A 13,286-nucleotide genomic window follows, 5' to 3' on the forward strand; every position below is an offset into this window, starting at 1 on the left:
CTGGACAGCAGTCAGGTCAGCAGTCTGACCCATGATTACGGTTTTGAGTAATGAACCAGGCTGGGAGTTTTAAAAGCCTCAGGAATCTTTTGCAGGTGTTTAGAGTTACTTTGTTGATTCAGATGATTAGGTTAACTGCTCGTTCAGAGAATCTTTTTATGATATGCTGATTTTTTGAGATAGGCACTGGATGAAAAGTGGGATTTTTGTCAGCTATTGACACCTAGTTCTGCCGTGAGCATGGAGATTGAGGACTATCGGCAAGAGGTTTTTGTCAGAGTGGAAAATTGTAGGGCACTGCCAAGAATGGTCAAAAATGTTTTGTGTCTGTGTTCCCTTATCACCCCCCTCCCTTTGTGCCTAGCAGAGGTTTTCGTATTTAAATGAAGTTGATGGGAGCCATGCAAATGCAAATCAACTGTTGAGCACTGCCTTTTGACTCTCATTCCTGTTGTAGCTAACCCATTTTACCTTCTGTTCACCTGTTTACTAGACCCAGGACCTGGACAAAACCCCTCTGTGTTATTAATTGAGAAATAATGAGATTTAAGTATAAAACAGGCATTAATGCTGAAAATGATTCTCAGCTGCGTTCAACCCACCACCTCCCCTTCTCCACCCACATCCTTCAGCTCTAGGATGGCACCCTTTCCCGACCACCACCACCAGTGTCGGGCCCCGGGGGAGAGCATCCCTAATCAGTTATCGGGATGTTCACCGAGTTCACATCAAATCTCAGCTCAAATTAGCTGCCGGGGTCCGAGTGCCAAAGAACTGTTATTCATTCCTGTCATTAAATCTTTTAATTGTTCCCTTTTGTCCGTCTGAGTCTCTCCAGATTGAAATAGAAGTATGTTTTTAAGGAAAGAATATTAAAAGAATAATCTATTTTATCCATTAAAATATATGTTACATGTGTGTTAGGAGCACTGAAAAACAGTTTTCGTTGAATTGATGATATAAAAGAAGAATATGCATGATTACATACAATAGACTTTTATGATCTTAGTTTGACATTCCTCCCATTTGAAGATTTATCATTGCACAACTTAATCAAAAATAATCATAAAAAACATGTTCCAGAGTGGTTCATTGTACAGAAAATATTTTTGTGAATAATATTCAAACTAATGTTAATGTTCACTGATGCTATATTGGAGTGGTAGTGACACCATTCCACATCATAATACAGGACTTAAGAAAAAACAGACAGTACTGTGATTTATTAAAATCCATCAAAGCAAATTATCTGCCTCAGAGTTTGTTTCCAAGTGTTTTCTCTTTTTCATTAAAGTTTTTATTTTCTGTAAGAATGTATTAATATAATGTGTTTTGTTTTTTGGTTTTTTAGTTTTAATGTCTTATGTGTGCATACTAAGCTGGAAGTTGCCAAACAATTTCACTGTAGTTTCATAATGACTAAAATATGCCTGAAGCTCATAATGATTGTCTGTTCTGTGTTAACAGCTGATGGAGGAAGACAGAGAGTCCTGGCAGCAGAGGAGGTGGCATTCTGGGAGGATGGCAGCTATGAGGCGGAGTCAGGATGGACTGTGGTGAGGTTGAGACCCCAAGTTCCCCCAATCAGGAGCTCAGTGACATCAGGACTACGCTACAGGAAGAGACGTCCGGTCTGCGCTACAGGAGACGTTGGGCCTGTCCTGAACGCAACATAATGTTGGATCATGTTTGGACAAAAAAAACACTGCCAGATGGTCCAGAAGAGGACAAGCATTTATGTCTTATTTTGTATGCAAACAGTAAAAACAATGAAATGAAATAAAGAAAAAAAACTTCTGTGCCTCATTTATGTTCCTCATATATGAACATGTTGCATATAAGCAATATCAAATGAATATATTTTAATACAGCATTTATTTTTTATATAGATTTTTTTTAAATGCATTAAAAATATTAATGATTGGGGCGGGGTTTATTTATGAAGACATAAGTGCTATCCAATGGGCACACATCAACCAACCAATCACATGTCAATGATGAACGAAATGCAGTTTACATCCATCCAGAAGTGCTTAAGCAAAGTTATAAATATAAAAAGCAGGGCGATTAGTGAGTCTAAACACATACTCATCAGTACAATAACCAAAGATATTCAAATGTAAATATTGCATTAAAAGTGATCAGGCAAGTTTATGGTGTGTGTGCAGCTGCTGTTGATGTTTTACTCATTTCAAGAAGCTCCCTGAGATGAGAGAAGGTTTCTACTTGAACACAGCCTGGATTCTCTCTGGACTAGGTAACAAAGTGTGACCACTCTCTCGCTCCCTCCCTTAACCACTCTAACCTATCGGTACAAAAAAAATTGAGTAACGAACTTACCTTTGTCAGGTAACATATTTACCGTTTATGGGCGGGACGTCGGTTTCTGCTGCTGACAACCACGGCGAGTTTACGTGTTGCTGAAGGTCCGGAGGTTTCGGTTATATCATGTTACCCACAGAGGGGAGGAGGAGTGACGGCTTGTCTCTGTTACCCAACATGTGAACAGCGAAATTATCCAACTCCGCGTGGCACGTGACGGTTTCGCTCGTGGAAGATAGACAGTTTTCTCCACCGGGGCGGGAGACGATGGGAGCGGCTGAATGTGACAGAGCTCCGAAACCCTCAGGAGTCTCACGTGCTTTTGTAACAATTCCACTGATATTATTTAAGCATATTCGATGAAAAGTTTAAAGCTTAAAGAACAAACACAACGGTAAAAGAGACATTTGTAGAGACGTTTAAGCTCTCAATGTATAGAGAACAACAGCTGCCAAAAATGTGGTGCTTGTCTTCCCCTTCTATCTCTACCCTTACTCCTCCTGTCCAGCAAGCGCGGACTAAACAACAATATTTCCATAAAGAAAACCTTAAAAACATTAAACATCCAAGTTTTTGTAAGTCAGTGATTTGCGGTCAGGGGAGGAAGGTGAGGCAGAATCTCGCCTGTGATCATGGAAGAACAATAAGATAATTTATATTGGTACTTTCAACCTGTGGTTTGTAAAATAAGGTATTTATTTTTCAATTTAGCTTAACCAGTGTTTCTTATGTTTTCTTGAAAATGCTGAATTTTCACAATTTCACATTCAAATGCTCGGAAGCGCATCTGGTGAGGCAGCAGCAAGCTGAGCCTCACCTTGGATTGCGCAACCTCTCTAACTGTGGTGGCTGCCATGCGATGAGAGCATGTTCCTCCTCTGTTCGTTGCCAATAAAATGGTTAAAGACTTTTAATATATTAACTGATTTTCCAATAATTTAGCTGATGTATATAATGTATAGTGTTTTTGAAGATAAAAATGATGAACAAGTTATAACAGCAGCCTCACAATGTCAAAAGCTCTGTCATACGGAGCTTAATTAAAACCAGGTTAGGGTTAGTTAAGTTTATGAAGAAAAGTATATTAAGTCGCAACAAACAATCCATGCAGTTATAACATGAAGCTGAATGATTGTTATGGTAAAATCATAAAAGTCACAATAAAACTGATAAAAAATAATTACTTCTGAAACCAATGTAAGTTTGTTTGTATGTGTACTGTATCAAACACCCGGATGTAATTTAAAACATACTAAAATGTCGGTATATTTAGTAGTTTATTTTTCAAGTAACTGTTAAGTGAATTTTAAAAAATTCTATTTTGAGCATGTATTTTAAAATATACACAAAATTTCTTTAAAAGCATGTTGTTTCATTGGTACACTTGAGCATACATATTTTGTTGACTTAAAGTATATTTTTATTTAATATATTTCTTAAAAGTGTATTTTGGTACAATTTATTTAAGTGTGTTTAAAGTTATAATGTTCAAAATTGGTACAAGCATGCTGTTAGTGTACCTTGTATATATTAATAGGTAGTACACTTAATACTTGTGAGTATATTTGAAATATATTAAAGCATATATTTTTTTCATTAGGGTCTTCACCGGCTTCATGACTGTTCTTCTTTACATGGTGCTTTTCAAAAAAACTGAAAGTGTGCATTACTGCCACCATCTGGTCTGGAGTGTGAACTGGAGCTAATGCCGTTCACTAATAGATCTTATACATCTGAAAATGGATTGGATAAAGACAGCTTCTGTGTTTTAGTTAAGAAAACTGAAAACAATAGATCATATTCGGAAAGATGTAAAACTGAACATACCAGCGACATTTATTGTCAAGGACAAATATTGTTTTTGTTTTAGAACTTCTGTCACTAAAGTGTCAATGTTTGATATTTTGTGGCATAATATTGAATTTAAAGTAGAGAGGGCCTTGATAATAGTTAGAAGTTTTGGTAAATTCAAGCTGGTTCTTTTAGCTCTAGTGGATGTCTGACAGGAAGGAGGGTTTTAAGAGAGGGGGAAGACATGCAGCAAATGTCACCAGGCTGGGACGCGAACCCGTGATCACCAGCATGAGGACTATGGCCTCAATACGTGAGCCGTGCCTTGTCCCTGCGCCACCACAGCACCCCACAACTTCATAGTTAATGCCAACATCAACTGATTTTATGTTTTTGTTGCCTATTTTTTTCCACTTCTAACATAAACAGGTAAAGAAAACACTCAGAAATGTTTTTCCACCCCAGACATCCGCTCCCAATCATCAGTTCTGATGATGTCACATACATAGTGAGTCCACAACGTCTGAAAAGTTTTTATTTTTTTCTTTGCCATTTTTCTGTTCTCTTTAAAATACAAATGCTGTAGGCAGACAAACTTGTTCCTTTCGGGTTTCAGGCTATGCACTGTAGTCTTTTCTGCCAGCCGCAAGTCAGTTTAAGTAGTGATCCTCTTCCTCCTCCTGACATCGTCTTCTTCAATGTCTCCTCATCTCTTATGTACATAAATTATGGGAATATTTTTTCATGATTCCCCAAACATTGGCTGAATATCTGCTTGTATGTTATTGTAATAAATACATTTTAATGAAAACATTTTGTCTCTGTTTATTTTGTAAGATTTGAGTTTAAAACTCTGACTACATTTAGGTTGATACAAATTAAATATGAAATAATTATTTTAATGTTTCTTGCTTATAAATCCAGTGCTAAGAAATAATGGAAAGAACTCAGAAGTTGTTCATTATGTTTAGTCAGTTGAGTCTAATAAGTTATAAGTAAATATTGAAGGGGACACGGGTTTTCATTTCTAATGACTGTCCAATTAGAATGTAAATTTAGTAAAATAAAAATGTGAAAAAATATTGTGTGGTGTTAAACCACAGAAGAGGATAAAGGGCCCATAAAAATCTTTTAACACCAACTGATGTGCAAGACATTTTTTTCAGATTAAAAGTCAGAATGACGACCTGTTTTCTTACAGGTCTTCCGGGTCAGACCGCTTGTCAAAAATTAAATCATGAAAATTGAAATTGAGTGCTCGTTATCCATTTTTTCCATTTTCATTTTGTGCACTAAATGGAAAATCAGATAACGAGCCATAAATCCGATTTCCGATTTTGGTTTGATAAACAAAAAAACGAGTCTATTTTTGCCGTCTCATTTTTCATTTCAAACAAAAAAAACAAACTGCCTGAAAATACACGGACCGTCTTTCCGGGTTGAGATGTCAGTTTGTCTGGAGTAACACTGGAATAATTTTACATGCTTAATTTTCTTAAGCATGTTGTCTGTAAACTTTGAATTTATTGACATTTTGTATAATTTTGTGATTGTATATTTGCAATGTACTCTTGAAAAATGTGAATATATTGAATACACAATGTCATTTGTTTCACCTTGAAAGTGAATTATAATTGACCCTTCTATGTTCTGTAGCCTGTGTTTGCAATACTGTAGTGTGTATGAAGCATGTAATGTACAAAGTGGCAAAGCAGAAAAATAAAAGACATTGAGTAACTAAAAAGTGTACTTATTTAGTAATTATACTAAACCAAAAGTGTAATGGTAGCATACTGTGATCACACTAGTAATATATAAACTATGTAATGCCAATATACTTGAAATACATTCTAAATATATTTGAAATGTAATTCAATCACAAAATACTACACTCAAAATATACTAATAAGCACATTTATATTACATAAAAAGCAATATACTTAAAGTATACTAAGTATAACTTCAATTGTTCCAAAAAGTATGTGAAAGTACACTTAGTATATTGTGCTTTAATACAGTTTAAATACTATTCAAATACACTAAGCACAAAATCAGTTGTTCCAAAATAGCATACTTCAAGTTGACTAATCCTAGGCGAACTTGAAGTATACTCATGATTAGTCTGAATTAAAGTATGCTTAAGTATACTAAAATTTAACATACTTAGTATATTTATTTTTCACCAGGGCATTGTGCGCAAAATTTCCGTATGTAGACAATAACACGCAGGGGGTCTACATTTGTAAACTTGATTATGATTAAGTCAGTGCCTCACCAACTATGAACCTGACCGCATGTCATTGTAGACTGTATGTTCAGTCTACAAAAACTTAACTGAAGTTTCAATCTCCATCAAGTGACAAGTAAACAATTTTTACAATTTAAAAAAGGTCTGAATATTACTGTGTTTAATCTAAGAAAGCACAACCCAGTGAAATATTTGCATTTTTCTCTTGAGAATCATAGACTGATTCTCAAGAGAATCAGTCTATGAGTAACTTGGCTTATTAATTTTAGTAAGCCAAGTTAATAAACTGAACTTGGGCATTGTTTAAAGACTTGAAACAATAAAATGAGCTTCAACAATTAAAAAATTAGGTTGCAAATAAAATATATATATATTCACAAATTTAGTTTCAACATTAATGTAATCAGTTTTCTGGAATGTATACATTCACTCATGGGGTTTTTAAGTTGTCAGATACTCATTAACTTTCTGCCTGGAGTTTGACTACTAACAGTTGTCATTCTCAGCAGCCACTAAGGATGAAATGAAAAAGAAAAACATCATTTACGTCCAATAATTTGGTAACTATTTATAACCATTGTAATACTTCATGATCATGTTTGCGTTTAAAATTAAATTGTATCACAATAAAAATAAAACAGTCTTAAAGACATTATTCAGTGAAGAATTTAAAACATATCATTTGTCAGTGCTATAATATACATTGTTCTGTAGAAACATCATTGGGCTTTTGTCCTTTGCATAGCTGATTAGCCACATTGTATAGCTATAGAAGTTACATTATTTTATTCATCCTGAGTCATGTTCAAGATGAGTGGAGTGGGATGCCACAAATACATAGAAAACACTAAAAGATAAACACAATAATCACTGTAACAAAAAGCTAATAAATACTCAAGACAAACAGTTTTGAGTATTTACCTCTGTATGGTAAAACAGAGGTCAAGGTCCTCTGATTTAGAGGTAGAAGATCTCTATCCATCTATTTAGTCTGGATTCACCTGTTAGATTTTTCTGTAGTTTTCTTCTGCAAATAACCCTAAGTCCAAATTATTTGGATAATATTCAGCTACTCTTTTTGTACAACATATCTGAAATATTTGAAGTAAGATGGAGTTTGGGAAGCCGACATAACTAGCTAAAAGGGTACTTAGCATGCTATTGGCTGGTGTTTGCACAGTTCCCACTGTGCGTATGCCTTATAGGCTCTGAATGAACCACACCAGTGCCTGTTTCCATGGGCTGCAGAGCTCGCTGTCATTATATAAAGGGCCCTCTCTCATTCGGTTGACATCATGTTGTTGGCTTTCGGTTCAGACTTCTGTTTCCTGGCGCTTCATGCTCGGTAAGGCAGGCTTCATATCTCCTCATTAAGCCCACTATTTGTGGTAATTTATGTCTGTTTTCTGTATAACAGCCGCGTATAAATGTACGCTTGAATGGTGCTCTAAATGATGCTCTAAACCAGGGGTCCCCAAACTTTTTCCTGTGAGGGCCACATAACTTTTCCCTTCTCTGATGAGGGGCCGGAGTCAGTTTGTAACAGAAAAAGTGTGACAATTGCAGGAGTGCCTAAATGTAAAAAAATGGTTTTCCAGAAAGCACAATCAAATAACTCTCTCTGGGTTCTTCACAGAAAAAATCCAAGAAATAACATTATTTATTAAATAAATACTGTATTTTCAGGACTATAAGCTGCAACCCCAAAGTTTTTTTTAAAAAAACAGTAAACATGCACATTCACTGTTTTTAGTTTCGTTTTTTATAAACTTAAAGTCCGGACCGGACTATAAGCCTCAGATATTTCTGCCGCTCCAGGTTTTCCGCAGCGATGCAGCAGCAGCAGAGGGGGGAGGGAGGGGGACACACCCAAAGTTTGAGTAATAACAGGTCAATTGAATATCACATTTATTACGGTTGAAAAAGAAAACGTTGCCAAGTTTATATGTAACTGAACTGATTACGGTAGTTTCCGAAAGATAACTGTAACAGTAAAAGTGCTGATCCTTCGTGTTGCTACTAGCATGTGCTAAATGAAAATAGATACTTTCTTCTTTAGATTTCAATGGCAGCTTGCATCCATTATTGTTGCACTACTGCCATCTACTGGATCCCAATATATATGCCTCAAATTCTCATAATGATCCCAGTATTATTTAAAAAAACTAAAAATCTTTTTCCCCTCAATGCTATTTAACTGACCAACAACATTCTCAAATTTCAATTCCCTATTAAAACCAAATTTCGTTTTAATGTGCGCTTTCTTCTTTTATTTCCAATTTTGACTTCCAATGAATCACTTCCTGCTAAAGAGCCCCCTGGTGGTTGAAGAAAAATCTTCATATAAGCCGCACTGGGCTATAAGGTTCAAAGCTTAGGAAAAAAGTAACGGCTTATAGTCTGGAAAATACGGTATATGAAAAAAAATCTAAATGCTCTCTGGTATTGTTCAGGTGGCCGGACCAAATGTGGAGGTGGGCCGGATCCGGCCCGCGGGCCGTAGTTTGGGGACCACTGCTCTAAACACTGTTTGATCCATCTTATTGTAAGGAGCTTCCCACACTCTGTGTGTCTGTTAGCCTAGCTTTATCTCAGCCTCTGTTGTTTTGCCTGTCTGTCAGTACAAGTTCCTGATTTCCCATCCTCCCTGGTAGAGGTACTACATGTTGAGCTCAATGATAAATTGATTCGGAATGATTACCTGAAATAACGAGACGGACTGGCTTGGTTTTGTGTGTGATGTTAGGTAATGTTTTACCGTTAAGGGCAGCAACTCGGAGGGGAACCAGCAGTGGTTCTACCTCGATGGCCATCTGTTTGACTAGAGCCGTATCGATTAAATTTTGTTCGCAGCCAAAGTCGATAAGTGCTGACAGGGGAAAAGACAAGTGATTATTAATTAGAGTTGCCGGTAGGAATAGACGAGATTGAGTTGTGGGTGTTGGTTGACAGTCTCCTCGTCGTTATTGTCGGACCTGGGGGGTTAAACGGACTTGAGAGTTGGCAATGAAGTGGCCGGACTCACCACAGTATAGTGTTGAAGATATTTCTGAACTAGTTAATTTGGGAAAAGTCTGGCTCTATCTTCCTTAGATCCCAGGTGGACCGCGTGGAGCAAAGGCAAAGGCGCATCTTTGGAGAGTGCTGGATGCAAAATAAGGCAGCAATCTGAATTGTTACTCCTGCGCACAAACCTTTATAGTAAAGGCGTGTTTTTCCTCTTTAATATATTCAAATAAGACATTACCTCTGCTTGACCAACTGGAAGCTATCTTGAACACTGAGAAATTTAGAACTCCCTCCAATTTACTTCCAAGATCAAAGGCCATTTGGCCCTTCGTTTAACAAAGGGAGAGGAGAGCTTGTCCTGAACTGCTGTTTTAAGGCTATATGGGCAGAGAAAAACAGAGAAAGGTATTTCACAGATAGGTGTGAAATCTGGAATCTCTCCTGCTTTTCTCCCCACACAGATTTGTCAGGAACAAACTTAAATTCTGTAATTAGTTCAAGGAAAGGTTATCTCCACAAACCCAATTTTGTTCTTCTGCACTCAGCACTTCAAAGATTGAGTCCTGCCGTAAACCAAAAGTAATACATAAAATAAACAGAACAGGGTAAAATTCCTTTTTCTAACCTATCAAATATAATATTCAATCCTAATTGTAAAAGTTAATCATTTTCCAAAACCCCATTCACCATAAACTTGAGCAATTTTCTAATACTAAACAAAACATTTTCATTCAATTAAACACTAAAAATATTTATTTTTACTCAACAGTAGACAAAGACATGAATTTAATCTCTTGCGTCTCTCTTCTGGGGTTAGGCAAGTATGCCCCAGTTGCATGGGTTCTGGCTCGGGGAAAGGTGTTGATGCTGAAGACTCTGGAGAAATAGCGGGTGGGTTCTGAAAATGAGATCGAAAAGGACAATTGCGACGGTTTTGTTCTCTGGCACATGATCTGATGCGGTTATCCATCTTTATGGTAAGGCTTATGAAGTCTTCTAAAGTCTCTGGTTCATCTAGAGGGGCTAGTTCATCCTTTACTTGTTCGATCAGAGCGTGGAAATAAGCACTTTTTAGTGCGGCTGCATTCCAACCAGATGCCGCAGCTTTTATTCTAAAGTCAATAGCAAATTCAGAAACTGTTCTGACCCTGCTTAAGATTCCACAACTCTCGGGAAATGGAAGTCTTGTCGGTGTCACGACAAAAAACCTGCTTAAGTTCCTTCAAAAACTCTGAAAATGTGCAGCTAAAGTTGGTGGGGGAGGGAAACTTAGCCTCAGCCCACTCCAGAGCACATCCAGTTAACAAGGACAACATGTAAGCTATTTTGGCATCTTCATGGCGAAAACTCTGAGGTGAGTGGTTGAAAATGATTCCACATTGCAAAATAAAACCCTTACACTTCCTCACATCACCACAGAATTTTTCGGGTGCTGGAGGTTGTACCTCTGAAAACATAGCGTGGCTAGATGGATCCAGAACCTGAGATGACGCTGACGGTGCATTCCGGACCTGTTGGGCAGAGCCTTGGAGGAAATTAGATATTTCAGCAAGCTGGCGGTTAGTTTCTACTTGCCGGCTACCTAGCTCTCGCAGGGCTGAATCATGTGACTGTATGAGAGAGATTGTTGTTCCGCCAAAGCTCTCCCAATTGCGTCTGCAGGGGTAGACATGCACAAACACAATCAGGAGATGCGCGTTTCAAAACAACAATAAGGTGTATTGAATAGGGGAAAGGGTAAGGGGGAAAACACAGAGCAGGAGTCCGGAATGGATAAACCAGTTCAGCCACTGTCAACAAGAGGCAGCTGTTAGTAGTCAGCGAATCCAGTGGGTGGACAAATAGATGTTACTGAAGGGGGAAGGCTTACTTGGAGCAGATAAAAATTGCTTTAGGAGCAGAGATGGATTCAGGGGTGGCGTGGAGAGGCTAGGAACTGTTGGAGGGCGGACAGGCAAGTCTTGCTGTGTTGAGAAGCGAGCTGGCGGCTGACAGCGGTCCGGGATTTAACGAACCACGGGAAGCTTTGGGCACAAACAGGTACGTACTGCTGTGTCACAAAGGAATCCACAGAGAGCAAACGGACCAGGAAGGGAGTGCTCGAGGAAGGTGACCAATTGGTAACACCAATGGCGTCGTGAGGAACAACACGAGGATTTCTCAGGTAAAGACGCAAACTTCTTTCTCGAGGAACTCCGGAGGACTCCAGGTAAACCTGACAAGAGGAATAAAAACACAGGAAGCGATTAACTCGAGGAAATACTCAGAGGGCCTTTCTCTGGAACAATTTGTTACCAAGGTAAGCAAACACTCAGGCAAAGACGTGTCAGCTCGCCGCTTCTTAAATATCCACAGCATCTGTCAGATAATGTGCCACAGATGTGTCTCCGGGTTCGACTACGCTTCTCCAGGGGCTCTGCTCCCAGGTGGCATCTGGTGGAGGAGGTGGGAAGCAGCATGCTTCCAAAACAACAACAAAAAAACAAGAAACAAAACAACAAACCACCGAACCTGACAACAAGGCAGCTTTTGTTTTTATGTTAAGATGTAATAAATCTAGTTGTATATCTCACAATTTGTAATTTATCATTGTTTATTAAACTCTGAACGATGTGTGACTTTAATATTCTGTCCTAAAATGTGGTTAGATGTGCCCCTTTTTTTGAGCACCTGCCCCTTTAATGGCCTCTGCACGGCCCTGCTCCTGTCATTTATTGGTTGTTTCTAGTTAGCACTGGGAGAAGGCAGAAAACCTCTTTTTTTCACAGATTCTAATAATATGCTGCCATGATTTAGTGAGAGCATCAACAAATATACAAAAAAATTATAAGTTACCTACTTAACTTGTCTCAGTGCCAAAGTTCAGGGGTCACAAAAATTCCTGAATTTAGCTAATATTGGAGATTAGACTATGGTTGTTTAATGAGATTAAACATGAAGCACTCAAACAAACTCAATTGATGCTTCTTTGAAAAAACATCAAACAAATGAAGCTGTCTCAACGGAGGTTGGAATTTGCCCTGAAGTCATTCGTGTTTTTGCAGTTACCCTTAAACGCTGCGAGGAAGAAACGTTGCAGGAATTTCTAAACTTTCACAGCTTAGCATGTTACTGATACAGTTGCAGAATTACTTTTTGACAATGACAGGACTGTTTTATGTTTAGATTAAAAAAGGTCAAATGGGAAATAAAATTAAGTCTTTTTGCTTGGTGTATCCTAATTTGTTGCAGATTGAGAAACAACATGGTGCTGCACCTCTGAACATAAACCAATCTTCATCTGTCAAACAAATGGCTGATCCAACACTTTTCTAAGAAATATCAATCCACATATCTAATCAAGTTAATCTAGTTAAAAGAAACTTAGGTTTCATGTAACTATACCAAGAATTGAACTTTGGTCAATAAAAACTTTATCTGGTTGCATCTGAATAAATGAGTGCTAAATGAGTGGAGACATCAGTGCAGTTGGTATGTTCTCATAAACAAGGCCAGATAATAAATTTCACACTTTTGTTCCATTGCAGCTTATGAGAACAGTTGGACCTCTGGAGCTTGACAAACCGGTTATGAAAAGAAACTCTGGCGCTGCTCCATCTGATAAGCATGAAGACTGCTTATCAATACTTGATATTCCAACATTTCACTCCATGGATCCCTAATCCTTGTTTTCATCACTTTGAGCTGTTGTAAAATTGTGCAACTATGTACACAGCAGTGAGTGTGTTTTCCTAATCTCTACTACAAATGGTTTTTGTTTAAATAAAAATGGCATTTTCCAATTTTTTGGTGAATTCTTTCAATAATTAAGTGTGCCGGTGTCAAAAAAGGTCACATTTTCAGTTTGCAAAAACAGGTGTTATCTCACAATTATACAAAACACATGTATTGGCATGTGATGGGAATTAATAGAAAC

At 37.7% G+C, this 13,286-nt stretch overlaps 1 protein-coding gene across 2 annotated transcripts in view; it reads right to left on the reverse strand.

The window, feature by feature from the left end:
* Positions 1-2,569, reverse strand: part of LOC103465591 (uncharacterized) — a 53,373-nt gene extending 50,804 nt beyond the window's left edge. Inside the window, exon 1 of one of the 2 annotated variants that reach the window (XM_081607531.1) lies at positions 2,363-2,569. Coding sequence is in view for 1 of the 2 variants with exons in the window: in XM_017304576.2 (XP_017160065.2) it covers positions 2,341-2,356 (16 nt within the window). In the remaining variant the exon portion in view is untranslated. Of the gene's footprint in view, positions 1-2,340 lie in introns of both variants that reach the window. The other variant, XM_017304576.2, reaches the window with a different exon arrangement.
* Between the last annotated feature and the right edge of the window lie 10,717 nt (positions 2,570-13,286).

This window comes from Poecilia reticulata, chromosome 5 (genome assembly GCF_904066995.2).
Source record: "Poecilia reticulata chromosome 5, P_reticulata-male-v2, whole genome shotgun sequence".
Classification (NCBI taxonomy): domain Eukaryota; kingdom Metazoa; phylum Chordata; class Actinopteri; order Cyprinodontiformes; family Poeciliidae; genus Poecilia; species Poecilia reticulata.